The sequence below is a fragment of the Mercenaria mercenaria genome, chromosome 6 (genome assembly GCF_021730395.1).
Source record: "Mercenaria mercenaria strain notata chromosome 6, MADL_Memer_1, whole genome shotgun sequence".
Taxonomy (NCBI): Eukaryota; Metazoa; Mollusca; class Bivalvia; order Venerida; family Veneridae; genus Mercenaria; species Mercenaria mercenaria.
Genome location: NC_069366.1, coordinates 55,186,737 through 55,208,529, shown reverse-complemented (window position 1 = coordinate 55,208,529; position 21,793 = coordinate 55,186,737). Strand labels below are relative to the sequence as shown.

The following is a 21,793-nucleotide window of genomic DNA, read 5'->3' as shown; positions in this document are numbered from 1 at the left end:
CGTCAAAATCCCTAGACGAACATCCGGGAAACCAGGTAGACCTTTGGTATGCGAGAATGATCGAAACTTTATTTGTGATTTGTATCTAAATAGCATGTTTAAAACTAAATTTCAAATAAATAACTATTTTCAAGTTGTTATTTAGTACTGATGATCAGTCTAAGTTGAATTTAACCTTGAAGTTTTCGTAAATTGGTACAAAACTTTCAAACTCAAACTGAGACCGAAAAATGTTTGTCAACACGGGGCCTTGTCCTTTAGAATCATGAAATAACCAGATGTCGATAAATCCATGCAGCTAATGGCAGCAAATCTGAGTGGTACTGCATGTTTCATTTACTTTTTACATTCTGAAATGGCCTTATAAGAAATAGTCTACTTTACTTTTGCAAATTACGTTCCATGATCCTAGATGGTCTTTTATAGATTTAATTGCAGTTTAAGGTGTCGTTAAACCGGTCGAATATTTAAATGAATATTTTGCGCATTTAATGAACAACTTAATCAAAGGGGATAATATGTTCGTAAAATTCAACATATACAATACTTCTTTGTATACTCATCAACAGAAACCTTATTCTTTGACTTTTTTCGAATGTGGAACTTAATATTGACACTGTTCTTTCCACAACCGCGAACCTGTGATTGTTGTCTTTTAGTTCTTTGTTTCAGAAATAAGTGTGTACCAGAAATAACACAAGTGTTTTGCTAAAAAGTGTATTGTTTTGTTATTCTGATTTCTATTGTGTTTGTTACAGCAGAAGATGTTTTTGTAAATAAGGATTATATCGATCTCAGAAATAATTCTAACTTCATGGAAACCTTCTCTTGAATTCATGTTCCTTACATTATAGAAATGTTTGTGTCAAGAGGATTATATTCACCTGTAGCTTTAATGAATGCTTCAATGCGCATTCTCCTGAAATCATGTACTTCTATATGTAAATGTTTGTGTGCAAGAGGATTATATTCACCTGTAGCTTTAACGAATGCTTCGATGAGCATTCTCCTGAAATCATGTACCTCTATATGATGATGTTTATGTACATGAGGTTTATATCCACCTCTAGTTTTAATGTGCGTTTCAGTGGTATTGTGTACATGTCGTAACCAAACCTATGTAAAATATGTTTTTACAAGGTTTACAAGTACGAGAATACTACCCCATTTCGAACGCCCATATCTCATGTTAGTCGCCGCATTCGACAAATTGGTACTATATACATTGTAAGACTGATTCTGCTGAAGCGTGCACATAAATCACTTTTCTGAATACAATCTTATCGTGGAAAAATTCCATTTATTTTATTTTTTTGTCAACAATATATACTTCTCAGGCAATTACTATCCTACAAAGCTTCCGTTTTAGACAACAACAGATATTCTTTATTTCTAGATATTCTATAGTATATTCCTAGTAGACAAGGTTTGAGATCATTTGAAAATTCTGAATGTCGTTATTTTGTTCCATACAACAAGTACAAAAACATTCAATGATAGAAGTTTCTGTACTATTGGTCTAAAACTTTGGAATGAACTGCCGTTAGGACTATGCAAATGTAAATCACTTGACACATTAGAATAATCTTAAGACACTGTTTTTCAGAGATTTCGTGGCATTGTTTTATTTTTTTTTTTTTTTCATAACAGTTTATTATGCGAAAACAGCAGGTATATCTGAAATTTTTGTAAAAAGGTTTAACATTTCAACATTTAAATTCCAAGTTTGTTAATTAAAACGAACTTGTTGGTAAGGCTTTAAATGGGCATGGATAGTGGTTTTAGTATGTTCTTCAATAGATAGGATGGAATTGAACCTATATTTATCATAATCAGTATAAGTCGATTTGCATACATTAATTTTAAAGCGCCGGTTCGCGATAGGGTAAATTTTAGAATTACCTTCAATTTTGATGACTGATTCATGCTTTTTCAATAAAAGGTTTCGCCATTGATAATAGATTTTAAATAATAAATTAATCCAAATTTAATTGTTTACAGTTTCATTAATTAAATTATTATAAAGAATATTTGCAAAAGCGGTTTTTAATTTCAATAGATAAAAGTTTATTGTGTTTATATTTACAAAAAAGTCTTAAAATATCATTTCTTGAACAAAGAAAGCAACAAAAACAAAAATATTAACTAGTAATTAGTTCAAATCTATCAGTTCATAAAAAAAGGTTTAGCCATTTAAAATCACAAATAAGGAAATTAACAAAAAATAACCTTTCTGATTTTTACATTTAGTGTCTTGCTTTTGGAATTTTAACCATCTCTAGTAGCCGATACGATTTTGAGCAAGATCGCATTTTCATCCTGATATATTAAAGTTCAAAATGGTAACACTATGATTTCTTTTGCGACGATTTCATGGTATTTAAATAAAAACTTATAGGACGCAGGATATTTTTCAAATTAAGCAACGAGGAATCCTTTTCTTATTGGGTCAGGGAATTTGTTCAATTTTTTTTTTAACTTGGATCGTTATTGACATTACTCAAACATCTGTTAAACTTGATTAAATTTACAAAAGAACAAAACATATATGCTAAATGGTACTGAAAACCAAACAAAGTTGATCTATTAAAACGTTAAGTGAAAAACAAATGGTTTCACATCAATAGTTTTCATTGTACAATCGGGAATTACAGCATAAACAATGCAAAGCATATTGCGGGGTAAACTAACGGTGGTAGTGAATAATACGCTTTATTTCATAAAAATTGCAGAGGCATTTATGGTTCTGACTACATTTTTTCTCGTTACTGGTAAACAGTAGGAATATGTTGAATACCAGATCAAAAAATGTTTAGAATTAAACCATTTCATATAACTTTAAAAAGCTATGACATACCTTTCATACGCAATTACTGTATTTTTCTTTTCAGAGAAACTTTAAAAATGTATTTCTGGATTTTGACTTTTTAACACTCGGTGTAGATGTTGCAGCTCGGCAAAGATATAAAACGCAGAATGCGCGCCCCTTAACACGAATTTTTCCAAACGAAAGAGGCAAAAAGCACGATTTCAAGAAATGCATCATCCAGATGAAGATGGTTAAATTACCAAGAGAAAACAAAGGGATGAAAAAAAGATTAGCGTTGCAAGATGAAATTCATTCTTCAAAAACAACTCAACAAAATTTAAATAACTTTCCACAAACAGTTGACAAGTCTGCCAATAGCTCTTTCAGAAAAGAAAAACATGAAGCGTGCACAATATTTTACTATGGACGAAGTGAATGATGCAAAATATCGTCGTGGAATCAAGTATTCAGTATTATCAGAGCAAAGCTTTTTGACTAATGAACCACATTTTATTCAGTTTCGTATTCACCTTGGACACACAAGCTAAAACTCTCAAAGATGTGTTTCAAGGTGGACGATGGTATGGACTACAACACATCCTCTGGACCTTTTTCCTTTCTTATCGTGGAATTTAGACTATGCTTTACTCACGTTTGGACTTCTGGACGCCAAAACTATTCACATTCCATTCGTTATCTTCAATGTAAGTTCCGGTTGTAGCATTAATACGGATCAAATCTTACATCTTTCCAAATAACAAAGGCTGCCTTTAATTTTCAACAAAGACGTTTATATAAATATCTGAAAGCTACTTTTGTTACCTAGTTATCAACAAATCAAACTGGGACGCTCCAAATTATGCAGCTCAGTATCTTATATCCATGTTCATTCATACGTTATAAATGTGTACAGTGAATTATAATTACTACAAAAATTACCACTTCCTGTCCTGAGGGAAAAATTCCGGAGTTCATACATGGACTCAAACTTCTCATGTGCCTTTATTTTGGAAATTCATTTTGGTTTTTGCCAATAACCAATGTTTAAGGTTTTGCCTGGGCTGCCAAACGCGACAGAATCGTAGGGAATGACTTGAACAATGCGAATTCCGTTGAGGTTTGAAAATTTGAGAGAAAAATTGGATTTATGCTGATGGATTAACTCCTTTAACATTTTGTGACCTATTCAGCTTTGACGTTTAGGATTTTATGATACGTATCCTATTCTTCCCGTCAAGACTACGTCGTGTTTGTCTTTAAATTTTGTACCATCGATGATTTACATTCAGATTGCATGGTATAGTAGAGGGATTGGGGTTGGAAGACATGAAAAGGATAACTGTTGAAGATTTAGTTGAAGCTGGAGCACCTATGGGTTTCTTTCATATTAGGGATCCGGAAACAAACATAAAACTTTTTTCCCGGCCTTGGAGGTCCGTTGGAATTTCGATTATGTATTTTGCCTTTGGTTTTGTTTTTGTACTTCCGCGTTGCTTAAAACAATAGTTGAAGATGGTTTGCCAAATCAAACCTTTATATGCCATCTCCATTGTGTTTTGGGTATAAAGAAATTGTAAAATGTCACAGATAAATAGAACCAAAACCATCTTAAACCTGGATACACAAAGGTTTCTACTCTGATGAATGTAGTTTTTATTTACTTTTTACAACAAATTCTGGATAGGTTTGGCGAATTCAGACTCGACGAATTTCTTGTTTGGTAGGACAAATACAGTTTTTGTGCAGTGTTCGATATTTTTGTTTTGCCTTTTTATTTGTTTTGCATTATGAAATTATCAGCTTGCCTTCTATACTATGGATTACCATTTTTTTTTTCGTGGTTGTTATGGTAAAGGGAGCAAAAGGGCCTTGGATACTTTAAATATAAAAGGCAGGTTTCTATCGTGGGTGTTTAGCTTCAAAATATTTATTGTGGGAGTAAGCTATTTATAATTTTTCTTTGTTGGTTACATCGTTGGTTGTGTCATAAGCTTTGGACTATCACAAAAAGGTTATACATTGTGCTTCATGCGGTTATAATCTATCCGTCCGTATCTTTGGTACTTTGTTCTTTTTCGTAATTGTCCTTACTACTTTATCAAACAAACAGAAATTTTAGCGATGTTACTGAGTTTTATCTACAGCGTTGATAATCGAAAGCTATGGCACAGGAACCTTACAAATTCACTTTGCTCGAAGGCTACTTAACTATTACAAATGTCAAATGTGGGAACTGAGAGGAATTCGGATTAACGGAAAAATTATAATAACACGGAGATTGTTTTTGGTTCAAGATTCAAGGACCTTTGCAACTTAGAAGAAAAGATGACGTCTTGGTATTCCGAGGAATTGTTTGATTTCTTGGTGAAAAAACACGCCCATACACCAGCAATTCTTGAAATTGGTCTTCAAGGTGTCTATTAGGGTTGCGTTTATTCTTTTTACTTTGAGCATTTCTTCAATTACGTGACTAGTCCAACAACTGAAATATCAGAAGTAATGCACTTGATCTTTATTGTTGTAGTCGGTGTTATCCCGAACTTATTAGGAGTTGCGTTTGCTAATTCAAATTCAGTTTTGGTAAGAGAAATCGAAGAGGGGAAAATTGAACAACTCAATGTAAAAGTACTGGTCTACAAAATGATTGCTTTCCCATAAAGTTCCTTGGGATTTTATTTTCTGTTTTTGGTTTGTAAGTATCATTTTCAAATAATATCCGCAAAAATAGTATTTATTTACCCTTGTTTTACTTGAAACGGCAGTATTCCCGTGTTTATATTGGTGGAAGGTTAGTTTTTATTGAACTTTATTCAACTTTTGTCTGGTGTATTGTTTTATTTTTGTTGTTACTTCTGAAATTGGAACTTAGGGCACAGTTTGAATTTTGAAATTGTGTACGACTTGGTTTACTGATTATAAGTTTTAAATTTAAAGCAAATTATTTTAAAAAGTCACAAAGTTAAACCTTGGACTTATCATTTTTTAAGCTTCTGATTTTCATCTGAATACAAATTTTATAAAACATTTCAAAAACATCAAAAGTATGGTGAAATTTGATTACGTTTTTTTTTTCTGTTATTTTTGAAAATGATTTCGTAGGGTTATTTTCGTTTTTTTCAACTCTAACTAGAAGTGTTTAGCTAGTAATAATCCCGGGGAAAGGTACGGATATAAATAGCTTTTTGCACTCGCTGAAATTCGTCGTCATCTTTAATTTTTCCATCTTTATTTGCGTTTCCCCGTTTGAATTTTTATGTTGACCTTAGTTCTTTAGTTGCTGATTCCAAACATTTTTTCACATAAAGCCAGAGTTTAGAAAAAAGAAGATTTGGGACATTCCTCTTCCGGTATTTGAAATTTCTTTTGGTAATATGTAACATAATGTCAATAAGTAGCCCAGGTTACTTTCCTTTAAATTTAGGATTGAAATTTTTGTAGAAAACCAGGCTTTTTTGAATGTAAAACTGTCTCTTCGACTACTAACCTTTAGCGAAACATAGGACAACGCTGTAAACCATAGATACGGCCAGGGATTTGCCTAATTATTTTTCTAAAATAATTAATAATTCCCAATTACAGTGAGAAAATGTGTGAATTAAATTAAATTACAAGCACATTTTCAAAAGTATTGATAATGAGCAATTATTTTGCCAGAAGTAATGTATTATAATTAATTAGTTTATCTCTCCCTTGGAAGATAAAAATGGTTTGAGAGTGCATTTATTCATGATGTGGCACTAATTACTACAAGTAAGACAAGTTCCAAATCGTTTCTGTCCTAATCCTTGATGATTAGGTTTATTGACTAAAAGTATCACACTTACCAGAAACTGAATAGATGTAACAACCTCTATACCTGCTTGTTGATACAACAAACGCAAGTCATTCGAACTGTCACTGTGAAAATGTTTCACAAACGGTCCCATTGACATAATAATGCCAAAGTAATGAAATTCTAGATTTAATTGACAATTACAACCATCAAATCATAATTATTAATTTTCAATTACTTTAATTTAGTTATGCTTAGGTACTCTTATTTCAATTAAGATCAAATTTGTAATTTTTATATTAATAAATCACAATTATAATAGCACATCCTGTAACGCTCGAACGAGGCTGGTTCACGTCGTTGTAAACCCAAGTTACTGTCGAAACATGTTCGCGTTCGAAAACTATGTTTGCGCTCGAACCCTGTGTTTACGCCCGTTAACATAGCTAGCCGTGAACTTAGGATAATGACCAAAATTAAAAAAAAACTATGGTTTACGCCGTATTTATGTTTCGCTCGAAAAATAGGTATATTCAAAAACCTGTTTGTTAGACGAAAACCTAGTTTATCGGTCATTAATCCTAGTTTTCCAACCGTGAATCTAGGTTCATGTAATTATTGTTCAATTGGCATGCCATATTCATTATACAGACGAATGTCATAATCTAGTTTAATTTTAGACGTTTGCACTGTTCTTTAGCGAATATGTGAAACTATAATTTCTTCCGCATTGGATTTTTATATTGTTACACTTGTATTCATTTGTTGAAAGTATTTCTATACTGAATAGAAACTTTGTCGAAATATAATCATTGTCGCACCATTTACTGAATTTACTATCAGGGCAGCGAGCTTATTAAAGCAAGCCGATCCGTTTTGTCTTTTTATATTTGAAATGTTTTTTTCCATTACCGATATTTATTTTCTTCTATGGTTAACTTAAATAACAATTTATGGTTTTATTGCATATATTTCAATCAAATTATATGTACCCTTATGACAATCATATTCTGTCCACATCGTTCTCCCTATTTATTTGCTTTTCCGGTTGTCACGACAACATTTTATAAAGTATATGTACGGTTGAAGAATCCCGAAGTAAAAGAGAAGATAACAAAATTGCATGGAAATTGTCGGAGCTTTCTTGTCTTCTCTAATTAATACAAAAACGATTCATAGCAAAAACTGCAAATTCAGTATCTTTATTTTGTCGCGAAGGATTTAGTGACACATTTACGTATTTATAACTTCAGTGTTGACATTTTAAACGCTAATATATTAATAATTACAAAACCAAATACTTAAATAATCAAACCATGCGTAGTTATGTATGCTCTAAATTATGCGACGTTAAAAAAACTTCAGCACAAAACTAAGATGTTCCATTTGTGCCATCACTATTTCGTCTCTTTGCACTGTAGATTTGTAATGGCGTAACTTCGCGTGAAAACGCGCGTGATTAAGTCACTGGAAAACGCGATACACGTTTGCACACAGCTACTTCGCACCATGTTTTCGCATTTGAATATCGAATTATCACAGAAACACCACTTCGACTTAAAGGAGAAGTAACGAAAGTACCAGAAAGCGATGTTGATATCTCTCGAGTTTTCACATTGTATATCGCAATATCGTCCCTTTGGCTTAAGGATGTTATCATAAAAGAACTAGTGTGCGTATCACACTTCTGCATCTTAATATCTAACAGTCGAGGGTGATTTTGTCCCAATTAATGAAGTTATTTGAGATATGAACGTTTGTGTATTATGCGTCATTTTGTTGGCTACATGTTTACAGTAGTTTAAATGAAAAGTAAATACATGTATCTGTGATTCATTTTGTTTATTATGCGAGTAGTGTTCTGCTTACCCTAGTATTAAGTGTTAATGTCTATTTTGATTATTTCTTACAAATCGAATTATGTGGTTTTACACTTTTTATTTTGCTCTTGTTTGGTAGTTTTATATTTCTATTCGCATGTTTTTATCAGTATTAAGTTCTGATTATGAAGTTTTAAGTATGTAATCACAATACGCTGTTTTATCAAGATGTCAATAAATTAACGCTTGCCATTATTAAATGCCTGAATGAACAACAATAACTTAAAAACCAAGATATAGATGTACATCACTCTTAAAATGTAAATTCGATAAAATAATTTCCTTCTCGCTCCTTTTTTTTCTTTCTTTCTTTTTCCTTTTTTTTTTTTTTTTGGTTCAATGTGTTTGTAATTCCTAAGAAGGAAATAAAATTCACTAAACTTCTCATACTGTTCTAAATCTGTCATTAATCTTCAAGGATCGTGTAGAAGAGTCATATTCATTTAGTTTCAAATTGTGTTAATTCGGAAGTGTTTCGAGTCAGACATTACCTTCCGCGTCATTTTTCATTGTTACATAAAGCAAATGCATGACTTTTTGTTGTTTGATTTTAATTGCATTCTATTACATATATTTCTGTAGCGTGTATAATCATAAATATTCTTTTGCACTTTTTTTTGTAATTGTTACGGAATGTATGTGTTTGTATTGCATAATACTATTGTTTAGTGTTTTGTAATTTAATCTAGACTGTTCTATGAAAACATAATTCAGTGCATTTCGCTAACTTTGTGCTTGGGTAATAATAGAGCAACGTGCTCATTATTTATTTTAATTTAAGTTAGTTGACCCGCAATTACAAACAGCAAATTAAGCATTCCCTGTTGGCGATTTCAGCATTTTTCGTTTTCCTTCTTGCTGGAGATGCCCATACGTGCCTGTTATAACGCCTGTGGCACATTGGTCCTTCCTTTGAAAGTTGTACCTTGGTCTCAATGGTGTGGATGTCGCTGAAAACTCAACAAAAAGTAAATCAAAGCGTTTCTAGCTAACGTAATGTAGTAAATATGTTAAGTATGGACCTATATGGGATTATCCAGTGAATGTTTCTAAAACAAAATAAAATAAATAAGATTTTAGTTGTTGTTTTGTTCTTTGATCGCCAAATGGAGGTTGTCCTAAGGTATTTAGGTATTTGAACCAGGTAATGGCCTACTGTTATTTTGCTTGGTTGCGTAATATGCTTTTCAAACAGATGTCAACACCTCTTTTGACCAGAACTACTTAAATCGAATCAGCTAGTTTTTGTCTCGTTGCTTTCTATGCTTCCTAACGGATCTTTTTGTAGATTCGTTTTTACAAAGCAAAAGCGTGTAAGATAAAACATTCCGAGATGGTCTGCTTCATTGGCTGTTTATGTTAACGATTTCCCATTTTTACTTTCAAATTGCCAGAAAAGAGCTGTACACCGCTTTCAAGGAAATTTACTGCCACACTTTTAACATATATGAGCCGCGCCATGAGAAAACCAACATAGTGGCTTTGCGACCAGCATTGACCCAGACCAGCCTGCGCATCCGCGCAGTCTGGTCAGGATCCATGCTGGTCGCAAAGCCACTATGTTGGTTTTCTCATGGCGCGGCTCAGATAACGTTTAGTTCCTCGTGCCAACTTGTTAAGAAAACCAAGAAATATAAACTATATTAAAATCATATTCTCATCCGTTCATATTGCATCAGTATGTAATATACATACAAAGACATTTAAATAACAGCACGGTAAAAATCAATAGTTTATTGAATAATAACAGACTTGTTGGTGAAAGATTAATAACTTCGACAGATGTTCCGTCTTGGAGACAGTCTAATAACTGAACTGTAATACTATTAATATTTATATAATACGTTTTCAGGATAAACAGTTAACCTTTGATTCATATTTATGATAAAACCGTATTGAAGATATTTACAGATATCTGAATTGATTCAATCCTTTATTCACGAAGGAAATTTTATAATATTTGGCAACCTGTTCATTTAAATTGTGGTCTATGTGTATTACAGAATTTTCAGCAAGAAAGGAAACTGATACTAAAAAAGAATTGATTTGTATGTTTCTCTTTTTCTGATAATTTATGAAAATATATGAACTTCCATACTTGAAACAAAACGTGAGAGTGTTGAATCTGTTTGAAGTCGACAATGGAGTTTGACATATTTTATCATACGAGAAACTTGATTAAAGATATCATTTTGTTGAAAATATCAAATTTGCAACTTATAAATAAACGCAGTAGCATTTGTTAAAACCAGAATTGAACAAATGTATCAACATGAAAACAAGTAAAATTTTTATGTTATACAATAAAGTAACAAAACACAAGTTGATCCAGAAGCAAAGAAATTCTCTCTTTTATTTAAAGCCCACTAACATTAAATTTTGGTTTCAAATGGAAAAAGCGTTTTCAGACTCCTGCTGATACATTCTCCAAATCCACAACAGGGTTTTCAAAGAATATTCCGTTGACCATAGACTGCATTGATCCAGAGGTTATCCAGGTGGAAGAGGAAACCTCTTTTAGTGACGTTTGGCGACTGTAAAATAATCTTCCTGCGACTGTAAAAAGTCACTCCGTATTTGAACTCAATGCTATTAAATTTTCTGGTCATTTTGGATCATGGAGAATATTCATTATGCTACATATAATAGAATTCCACTAAAGCCGATGCTAAGGGGCGTGAGGGATGTTGTACATTTCATTATTTCTTATCAACAGACGCGATCAAACCGAGTCTGCTATTATGTTGCTTGGTTGCGTTCTATGCCAAAAATAGAGCCATAAAGCTTGCTCTTTGATGTTATCTCATGATGCCAAATATGTGTGTGCGATTTACAAGCAATTGACCGAGTTGTTTTACGAAACCTGCTTGCATGCAAATCTCTTGATACGCCGACACTTTTCTTATTTTACAACGATAATTTCAATACAAATTTAGGAAGAATATTTACGGAAAACCAATTATAAATTGCCCTTAAATAGTGTTGTATTATTGACAGTCACAACAGCGGAATATTGAAAAGTGGCACGAGATAAATACAACAAATGGTGTCGCAGTTTTTAGTAAATGCCGGAAGAGTTCTATCACCCAACAAAAAGAAAAAAAAGCATCTTTAATAGATTCATTAACGTAGAATAGTTTAAGGTTAATACCCATACTTGCTTCTTTATTTTGGCTTGCAAAATGGAGAGCGAAAAGTCATGTTAAAGAAAGGCACCCTTCATTTGTTTTGAGTGTCCTTAATACAGTTAATACAATATCCAATTATTTTAGGCTGACAGTGGAGCAAGTTTACAACATACATTAAACATTAATTATTCTCAATACTTCATTCCTGATAGTACTGGTCACCATGAGGTTACGGATGGGGGAATAAACTAAAATAATTTATTCCAGGTAAATTCAGTTAATGGAGAACATTCAGATTTGATAAAGCACCTATATATAATACATTTGTATAAAGTTTGTACATGATTTTCCTATCAACCAATCGCTGTTTTCTCTGTTTTCCACTACGAACATATCTGTTTAGATATTTTTAACAAACTATGCACGCGATTCAAAATTTCCTACGCAATACTCAACTTCCTTGTCAAAAGATGCATTAATCAATTATCTATATCAATGTACAGAAGCATTTTCGTGAATCACACTCACATCTGAAATACAAGAAACAAAATGTTTACAAGTATTATGAATATATATATATGAAATATATCATTATCCGTTAAGGTAGCTCCTATCAGTTTATTCTTTTAAACATAATTAGGAACCAGAACTATGTCTACAAAATTGTGAAATATCATTTTATCTATTTTCATGAAACTGAAATGCCTGCTACCTCAGTTTTATTTAATAGTGATTATTACATTTTTTTTCTATTAAATATTTTATATGAATTTATTTTATCAATGTCTTTGATATTACTACAAAAGACACTTTTTTTTAACCTGTGACCGACACTGTTCATCATAAACGTATTTTTTGTACTTTTTATATGCAATATCAGTCGGTCCTTTTTCTTCTTTGCTAACATCGCTAAATTCGTGACAAATTTTCTATTGATACTTTCTGAGAGTTTAAAACTCTAATGATGTTAAACTGAAAATGCCATATGAAATTACCATTGTGTAGTTGCTATTGACTATTGCTTATAATGATAATGAGCCGCGCCATGAGAAAACCAACATAGTGCGTTTGCGACTAGCATGGATCCAGACCAGCCTGCGCAGGATCCATGCTGTTCGCTTTCAAATCCTAATGCAATTAGAAAACCGTTAGCGAACAACACGGATCCTGACCAGACTAGTCAGGATCCATGCTGTTCGCTTTCAAATCCTAATGCAATTAGAGAAACCGTTACTGTAGAGAACAGCATGGATCCTGACCAGACTAGTCTGGATCCATGCTGGTCGCAAACGCACTATGTTGCATTTCTCATGGTGTGGCTCATTTAAAATTGATGTGCAGTAAGACGAACAAGATAGAAATTGAAGTGTTTGGAAAAAAAAACATTAAAGTCTGTTCCATTCCAAAGGTTTACCCCAACTTTGGTGTCATATGACAAAACTACGACACTTACCGGCAAAGTAAACATGGTTTGATAAACTAAAAAAAAGTCACCCTCGAGAAATTTAACGATTTTTTCCTGCTTTGCCAAATATCCAAATAAATGACAAATTCATATTTTCAACGGCAGTCTCCCATTGTAATTTCTTGTCGCCATTGGAGTTTGCTCTCTAAATTTGAAGTATTACGGGAAAATTCACGTGAATTTTATCGGGAGCGACTCAAAACTCATTTCGTTTACAATTCCCTACATGAGACTGCATTGAGTGAATTAAAATTTTGTGTTTAAAAACCTGTTATTTAGATCTAACAAAAATGTAAATTGACTCACTTTTAACCTATCAAAGTTGTAAACACTCCAAAATTCTTCCAAGTCTTCGGTAGCTCTATCCAATCCTCAGTGAATCAGTTGTAAACAAACAAGCTCTTTTACACATCGATGAAATTCAGGCATCAATCGCACCATGCCCTTGAAACGATGACTTTTTCAATTTGACATTAATTCCAAACGCATGGTTCAAAGATAACCTGTATTTTAGCATCCTTACTGAAGTATTTACAGTCCGCCGCATATCCAATTTCTGTCACAATGCTCAGTTTTCAAACAAAAACAATTCACCATATCGAGTCCCGGTTGTGTATGCAAGAGAATTTAAATTCTTTTTCTCCGAAAGAAACTTATGACGTATGAGATAAATGACGTAGTATTGCTGGCAATATGCAGATTTATACGAGGCGCACAAGGGAAGAAGTACATAGGTGTAGATCTAAATACACAAATACACAATCAGCCGATAGAAGATAGAAATCTTGACGTATGGCTAGAATTATATTTTACTTTTTGAAATATATATTTAAAAATGCTTAATTGTTTATCATTTCATCAACCTATCTGTTTTGTTTTTTTTTTTTGTTTTTTTTTTATATATATATACATGTATATATAATTTTGCTGTTTATATGGAAGCATCTCTTAAAACCCGTGACTTACTCTTGATCCGAAGGCTGCTAATTTAGATTTCTTTAAAAGCGAAATCGGATCGCGAACCCACTCTCTCTGTTTATTAAATTATTATTATTATTATGCCAGATTTATATTTTACTTAAATAACTGGTACGAAGTCCAGAGAGCAGTCATAGAGCGTAGATTATTGTTATTTATAACCGCCGATTATGTCCCTGAACTATCATTTTATAACTTTTATTGTCCATCAGAGCTACGATGTCCCAGAAACAGATTTAAACATTTAAATACTATTTTCAAATCATTAATGAATAATTAACGGTAATGCGTGCTGAAACTTTTTTCCCGTTATTTAAGTTTTGCTTTAGTCTTACATTACACTTGAAATTGCCAGTCAAGGTTTTTAACAAAGGTTTGATATTTTCTTTTTGTTTCTGTTCATTATTTTTATATACTGTATCGTACATTCCTGTTGAATTTGTAGGCTGGGGTATGCTTTTAAATTCCACAAGGTATGTGCGTAATCGTCGCAAGTGTTACGTAACTTCAGTTTTCTTCTGGATTAAACGAGCACAGAACGGTTATTGTCTCTGGCACAAAGTCTTGTTGATAAAGTCCACGGAGACAGATTGATAATTCTGTTTACGGCCGGTGCTCACACGTGTATCGTAATTGGCACGTGACGAGGCGCGCGGATAGAATGTTCAAAATGATAAGCAGAAAGTGTAACATAGGCGTAGGAGCTGGACGTGAAGGACACCCACAACTATGAGAGTTGGTGTACAGCATGTATTTTGCCATCCCACACCCCTCCCCGTCGTTCCCCGCACTTTTAATTAAAACAAGAGGTTTTTCCCCAGAACTAACAGAAATGTGTCGGGTCATGCATATTTATAAAAATAGTCCGGCAGTATACAATACGGAAGGTACAATACGGAATTTAAAAGGTAGAATACGGAATTTTTGTCTGTCTGTTCATATTTAATTGTTGAATACAAGCCTATTTTTTACAGAATTTATATAGGTATATAATAAAAAGGAAACCGACACAAAAACATGCACGTTGGGGGCCTAAATCGGACTGAAGATGATTAAAAAGGACAGTTTTCCTTGCTCATGCAAAATGTATGTCAACTAATCATACAGGCTTCTTGCTGTGCAGTTCCGCGGGAATTAATATCTCTATGTATATGCATTTGTTATGTGTTATATGCTATCCGTTCCTTATTTTGGCGGGAAAACTGCACGTGTTTTTATTGAGCTCCACCGGTTCATTAGCATAAAGTTTCATGTTGCCGTCATGGTAACGATTCTGATTCTATTATAGAACGTAGTCTTGAATTGTTGTGTAAGTGAACCAAATGAAAATGCGCGATTCTGAGCGTGAATGAATTTCGTTTCTGTACGACGGTGTCTAGATGTTTATGAAAATTTTCTTTCGGAAATATTAATATTTTGATTACTACAATAATCGAGAATGGGAAGGATATATGCATTATAGTACATCAATTTTGCTTCTTCGCTAAGATAAAAGATGATATTTTTCAGAAGTGCAATTTTTGCATTCAATTTTTTACATACATTGTCTATCTGAGCATGCCAATTTAGTGTATTATCTAGATAAATACCTAACATTTTTTGCACTGTAACATTTTCTAGCTCCGTGCCATTTACTTTTAATTTTAGAGCATTACATTTCTTTACTTTCATCGAAGAACCGATTATCATACATTTCGTTTTCTTTGGGTGTAAAGACATGTTGTTTAGAATACACCATTCATGAGGTTTTGTTGTAAAGTGTTTTGAATTTCAGCTAACTGATAACCGGAGTTATGCAGTGTAGAGTCATCAGCATATAAGTCTATATCAAAGTCATGATGTATCATTGATTTGTCATTGATATATATCAAAAACAATAAAGGTCCTAGAATTGACCCTTGAGGAACGCCCGATTTGACGGTAAGCATGTCTGATTGTAAGTTACCCTCCTGGACTAACTGTTTCCTATTTGATAGATAAGACTTTAAAAGACTTAGTGTATTTCCAGAAAAAAATGGTATAATTTCAATTTGTAAAGTAATATTTCATGGTCGACAAGATCAAGCGCCTTTCTTAAATCAAGAAAAATTGTTCCAATTATTTTTCCACTATCAATATCTTTAATCCAAGCATCAATTAATCTAATTAATGCTGTATTGCAAGAGTGATTTTTCCTGAACCCAGACTGTTTGTCGTGTATTATACTTGTATTTTGAGAAAATAATTAAAGATGAGAGGCTATATGACGCTCAAATATTTTGGAAATGGAAGGTAGAATTGAAATTGGGCGATAATTTTCTGCAAGTTCTTTACTTCCTGACTTAAAAATAGGCAAGACACGAGCCTCTTTAAGTTTATCAGGGAAAATCCCAGAGTATATATAAAATCCCAGAGTATTTATGCATTCTTGGGCCGTAGTTTGTTCTGTCAGTCTTATTAAACAACGCTAAAACAGGAAAATAGTGAAATAATGTTAATTTACCATATTTACTGTTGATTTGTAGATATTTGTCATCCTCTCTGTGTACGCATAAAACTTCGATGTTTTGCGCACCCGGAAGTGTGCCTGATACCGCCTGAACTGTACCTAATAGCGATATCAGGCACACCAGCTCGCACGAACACTAATATCGGCTTAATTCTGCTCATATACGTTTAAATTTAGTTCAAGTTTCTAGTAACATATGCAATAAAATGTTATATTGCCGTAGATTGCGCGTAATACGATGCAAAAATGCAGAAACAGTATCTCAATTTCGCATTTCTGTTTTTTGCATTTTCATATTTTTATCATGGCAGTACCGCTCCTTCAACCGAAGATTGATATTGCGAAAGTACAGATAGTGCGATATATCATGTGGTTCGTGGTTGCAGGGAGTAAATGATATATGAGCCGTGCCATGAGAAAACCAACATAGTGGGTTTGCGACCAGCATGGATCCAGACCAGCCTGCGCATCTGCGCAGTCTGGTCAGGCTCCATGCTGTTCGCTTTTAAAGCCTATTGGAATTGGAGAAACTGTTAGCGAACAGCATGGATCCTGACCAGACTGCGCGGATGTGCAGGCTGGTCTGGATCCATGCTGGTCGTAAACCCACTATGTTGATTTTCTCATGGCACGGCTCATATATTAAATGCGACAATTTACCCTTTTGGTTTTGACCGTGACCTAAATCAAACTGAATCGGAAGGTTATGTATACAGGTTTATGCTACAAGAAGATCAGGTTTTATCAGTTTTATAGGATATTGCACAGACTACTATTTGCTTATCTTACAGTACAAATTTTGCAATGACGTTAATTTTAATCTTTTTCAAAAGAAGGTAGAATTTGTACATCGCTTCATCAGAATGAACATCTAGGATAGAGTTTAACACTTCATGAAATTTAATTCGCTGAAATCTTCAAAAAGTTAATTTTTATTATATTTAGAAATATACATAGATCTAAAGCTATATATTTTCAAAGGTTTTTTTAATTTCTAATGAGATAAAAAAAAAAGTTATTGTCCTTATATTTACAAGAAAATGTAGGTCACCAAAATGGAATGAAATTGATTTACCCATCACACAATTTTGAAAAACGGCGTTAAACCGTCCCCTCCACACCCCCCCGCCCCACCTCCCCACACACACACACACCCCTTCCCACCCACTCAACAAATAAACGTATTATACTATGTAAGCTGTTGTACAACTTAGCATTGGGTTGATAATGTAATAAAGAATAACTTGAGGGGCATTGAACAAAGTACTTGTAAACTTAAAAGCTTTCAAATATTTTGTTTGCAAAGTTAAACCAAAACGTCTGACTATTAACATTTAAGCATAGTGTCAGTGTCTATACAAATGTTTTATGATGAATGTTTAAACACTTATCAGCGTATGCTATTCTTATATTCGTATTATGAGCGTTTTTTCTTCCGGTATGTAGAGTTTCGATATACAAATAATGATTTCATTTGCCGACAAGGATTTCATGGATAAACAATAACGCAGGGAGTATTTTCAATTAAACAATGGATTGTGATACAGTGTCATCAATTAGAGGTAAGTGATGTAGTGTTATTTTTCAAATCTGACTGATTTATTCGATCTTACTCCGAATCTGTATAACTATGCATTATCAATTCAAAAATAACTGCACAAAACTAATTTGAAAACAAGACAAATACTGTTAAAACAGACGCCTATTGTCCGCTTCAAAACGAAGTATCTAAATATAAACGTTAAGAGAGAAACAATGTGACACTCACATTAATATCTTTTAGTAAATACAATCTCAATTGAACCTTATGCCAATTTAAAGTATACTCTGCGTGGTGTAGGACTAGACGCGGTGGTAACTGAATAATCCCTGATTTAATACGAAATTGCAGAACATACCTAGCATTGACGGCATTCCGATCTCTTTTCTATTGAAAAGATTACAACAATGCAAAAATGTTGAATATCAGATCAAAAACGTTTAGCTTTTAACATAAGCAATACATCTTTAAAACAGCTATGATATACCTGTGTCAGAGACGCTAACATACTGTATTATTTCTTTTCAGAGAAACCCTAAAAATGCATTTCTGGTTTTTGCTAATATTAACACTCGGTGTAGATGTTGCAGCACAATCGAGCAAAGATGCCTTCTTAACACGCAATTTCAAAAGAAAAGAGATGCTAAAGCAGCAGTTTTCAAGAAAGGCAACATTCAGTAAAACAGATTACAGTCAAAATGACACAAAAGAAGATGAAAACAAGAAGATTAGCATTGCTCATAGTTTTGAAACTGGCGATTCTAGTAACAAACACAATACAAATAACACCGCAATCGTGCCAACTAACAACCTTTCAGAAAGAGATGAAGAAATGGAACATGCAAACTTTTTGACTTCAGAGGAAGAAAATGAGTGCAATATATCGATTGCAAAAAGAAGTATTCAGTATTTTCAGAGCCAGCTTCTGACAAATGAACCGCATTTTGTTCAGTTTCGAATTCGCCTTACCGGAGACACAAAGCATACATCCTTAAAAGATGTGTTTCAAGGTGGAAGATGGTATTGGACCTACAACACATCCACTGGACCTTTCCCTTTCCTATCTTGGAATTTAGACTATGGTTTACTCACGTTCGGACTTCTAGATGCAAAAACTATTCACATTCCATACGTTTATCTCACTGTGACTTCCGGTTGTAGCATTGAATACGGATCGAATCTTACATCTTCCCAAATAACAAAGGCACTTGTCTCTTTAGTCAATTTTACAGAATTAAAGCACGATTATATCGAATATCGTGAAAGCTACTTTTGTTACCTAGTTATCAACACAAATCTACTGGGAACGCTTAGATACTATGCAGCTCAGTATCTTATATATCCATGTTCATACATACATTATAAATGTTGCACAGTGAATTATAATTACACGAGTCAGAAACTTTATCATTCCTGTCCAGAGGGAAACATACCAGGAGTTCGTACATGGACTCAAACTTCTCATGTGCCTTTTATTTTGGAAATTTTATTACTAGCGTTTTGGCCAATAACCATGTTTAAGTTTTTTGCTTGGACTGCTAAACGCGACAGAATCGTTGGGAATGACTTTGAACAACATGCTGAAACTTCCGTCGAGGGTTTCGAAATAATTGAAGAGGAAGAAAATTGGATTTACGCTGATGGAATAAATTCACCTTTAACATTTTATGACCTGTTCAGCTTTGACGTTTTAGGACTTTATAATGAATATCCTATTCTTACGTCAAGACTACGTCGACTGCTTTGTCTTATGTTTGCACCATTGCTAATTTACATTCAGATTGCATGGTATAGTAGAGGATTGGGTGTGTGGGATGACGATGATAAGATAACTGTGAAAGATTTAGTAGAAGTTGGGTCGCCGATGGGATTCCTTTCGTTATTGGTGGATCCAGGAAACAAACATAAAACCTTTGTCCCTGGCCTTGGAGGTCCATTGGCTATTTCAGTTATGTATTTTACATTTGGTTTCTTATTTATAGTACTTCCACGTTGCTTAAAACAAATAGTTGAAGATGGTTTGGCAAATTCAAACCTTTATATTCCATCTCCTTTGTTCTTTGGGTATAAGGAAATTGTGAAAATGTCACAGATAAAAGTAGAACCAGATCATCTTAAACCTGGATACACAAAAGGATCAACTCTGATGAAATGTAGTTTTTATTTACTTTTTACAACGAAATTCTGGATTAGGGTATGGCGAATTCAGACACGACGAGTTTCTTGTTTTGGTGAAGGTACAAATACATGTTTTTATGCAGCGTTCGCTATTTTTGCTTTGCCTTTTTATATAGTGTTCTGCATTATTGAAGTTATCATGTGCCTTCTATACTACGGATTACCATTTGTTTTTTCGTGGTGTTATGGTAAAAGGAGCAACAAGGGCTCTTGGATACTTAAAATATCAAAGCAGGTTTCTATCTTGGGTATTTAGTTTTAAGATATTTATTGTATGCGGTGTAACCGCCGTATTTATATATTTTCTTTGTTGGCTTACATCGTTGGGTTGGTGTTCATCAAAAGCTTTGGAATAGTCACTCAAGTTCTAACATTGTGCTTCATTGCGGTTATTAATCTATCCCTCCGTATCATTCGGATACCTGTTCTTTTTTGTAATCGTCCTTTACTACTTCATCAAACAAATCAGAAATTTTAGCGACGTTTATACTGAGTTGTTAACTATAGCAGTTGATAAATCGAAAGCTATGGCACAGGAACCTTACAATGTCACTTTGCTCGAAGGCTACTTAACTATTTCAAATGTCAATTGTGGGAGCCTGAAAGGAATTCGGATTAACGGAAACATTATCAATAACACGGAAGATTGTTTTGTGGTTCAAGACAGCAAAGGACCTTTGACCATCAGAGAGAAAGATGACGTCTATGGTATTCCTAGAGGATTGTTTGAATTTCTAGTGAAAAAACACCGCCCTATACACCAGCAATTCTTGACATTAGTATTCAAGGTGTCTATTATGGTTGCGTTTATTTTTCTTACTCTGAGCGTTTCTTCTAATTACGTGACAGGTCCAACAACTGAAATATCAGAAGTAATGCACGTGATCTTTATTGTTGTAGTCGGTGTTATCCCACAACTTATAGGAGTTGCATTTGCTAATTCAAATTCAGTTTTGGTGAGAGAAATCGAAGATAGAAAAATTGAACACTCTATAATAGAGTACTGGTCTACAAAATGAATTGTTTACCAAAATGGACCAGCTTTAGGAGACTGCTTTGCTGGAACGTTGCTATCCCTTTTCTTTGTTCATTTGTTTTGTATTGATTGTCAGTTCGTTTAACTTTTTAAGTGTTTGTGTATATATCCGGAAAATTCATTATTTGCACCTTCCTACCTTCGTAAATACAGCCATCCAGCCATCTATCTTTCCATCCATCCATCCATCCATCTGCATTTTTGGGTTCATCCATCCATCCATCCATACATCCATACATATATACATACATACACGCATACACACAAACATTGTAACAGGGTTTGCTTTAAAGGCGACGTATATTTGTAACGTCTCTATGTTCAGTTTCTTTTGTGTTGGTTTGTTTTGTTTCATTATATTGCATGTTAAGGTCCTAAATGGATAATTTATGGTTTGAATTCTGAAATGTGCTGGCGCTTGTTGTGTTCTGTAATTATACTAACACGTTTTAGAAGATATAATGAAGTACTTAATTACTTTTAAGAAGTCAACTAAATTGTAAACAGGCTTCATCATTT

General features: G+C 33.5%; 1 protein-coding gene across 1 annotated transcript; it reads left to right on the top strand.

Moving 5' to 3' along the window:
* The first annotated feature begins 17,968 nt into the window (after positions 1 to 17,968).
* On the top strand, positions 17,969 to 20,494 carry LOC128558048 (uncharacterized). The gene is made up of 2 exons (XM_053546825.1): positions 17,969 to 18,082; positions 18,589 to 20,494. The coding sequence occupies exon 2, from the start codon at positions 18,602 to 18,604 to the stop codon at positions 20,492 to 20,494; it is 1,893 nt and encodes a 630-aa protein (XP_053402800.1). The 5' UTR covers positions 17,969 to 18,082; positions 18,589 to 18,601.
* Positions 20,495 to 21,793: the final 1,299 nt, after the last annotated feature.

Coding starts and splice junctions, on each gene's coding strand:
- LOC128558048 (XM_053546825.1), top strand. CDS start 18,602: ATGCATTTCTGGTTTTTGCTAATATTAACACTCGGTGTAGATGTTGCA.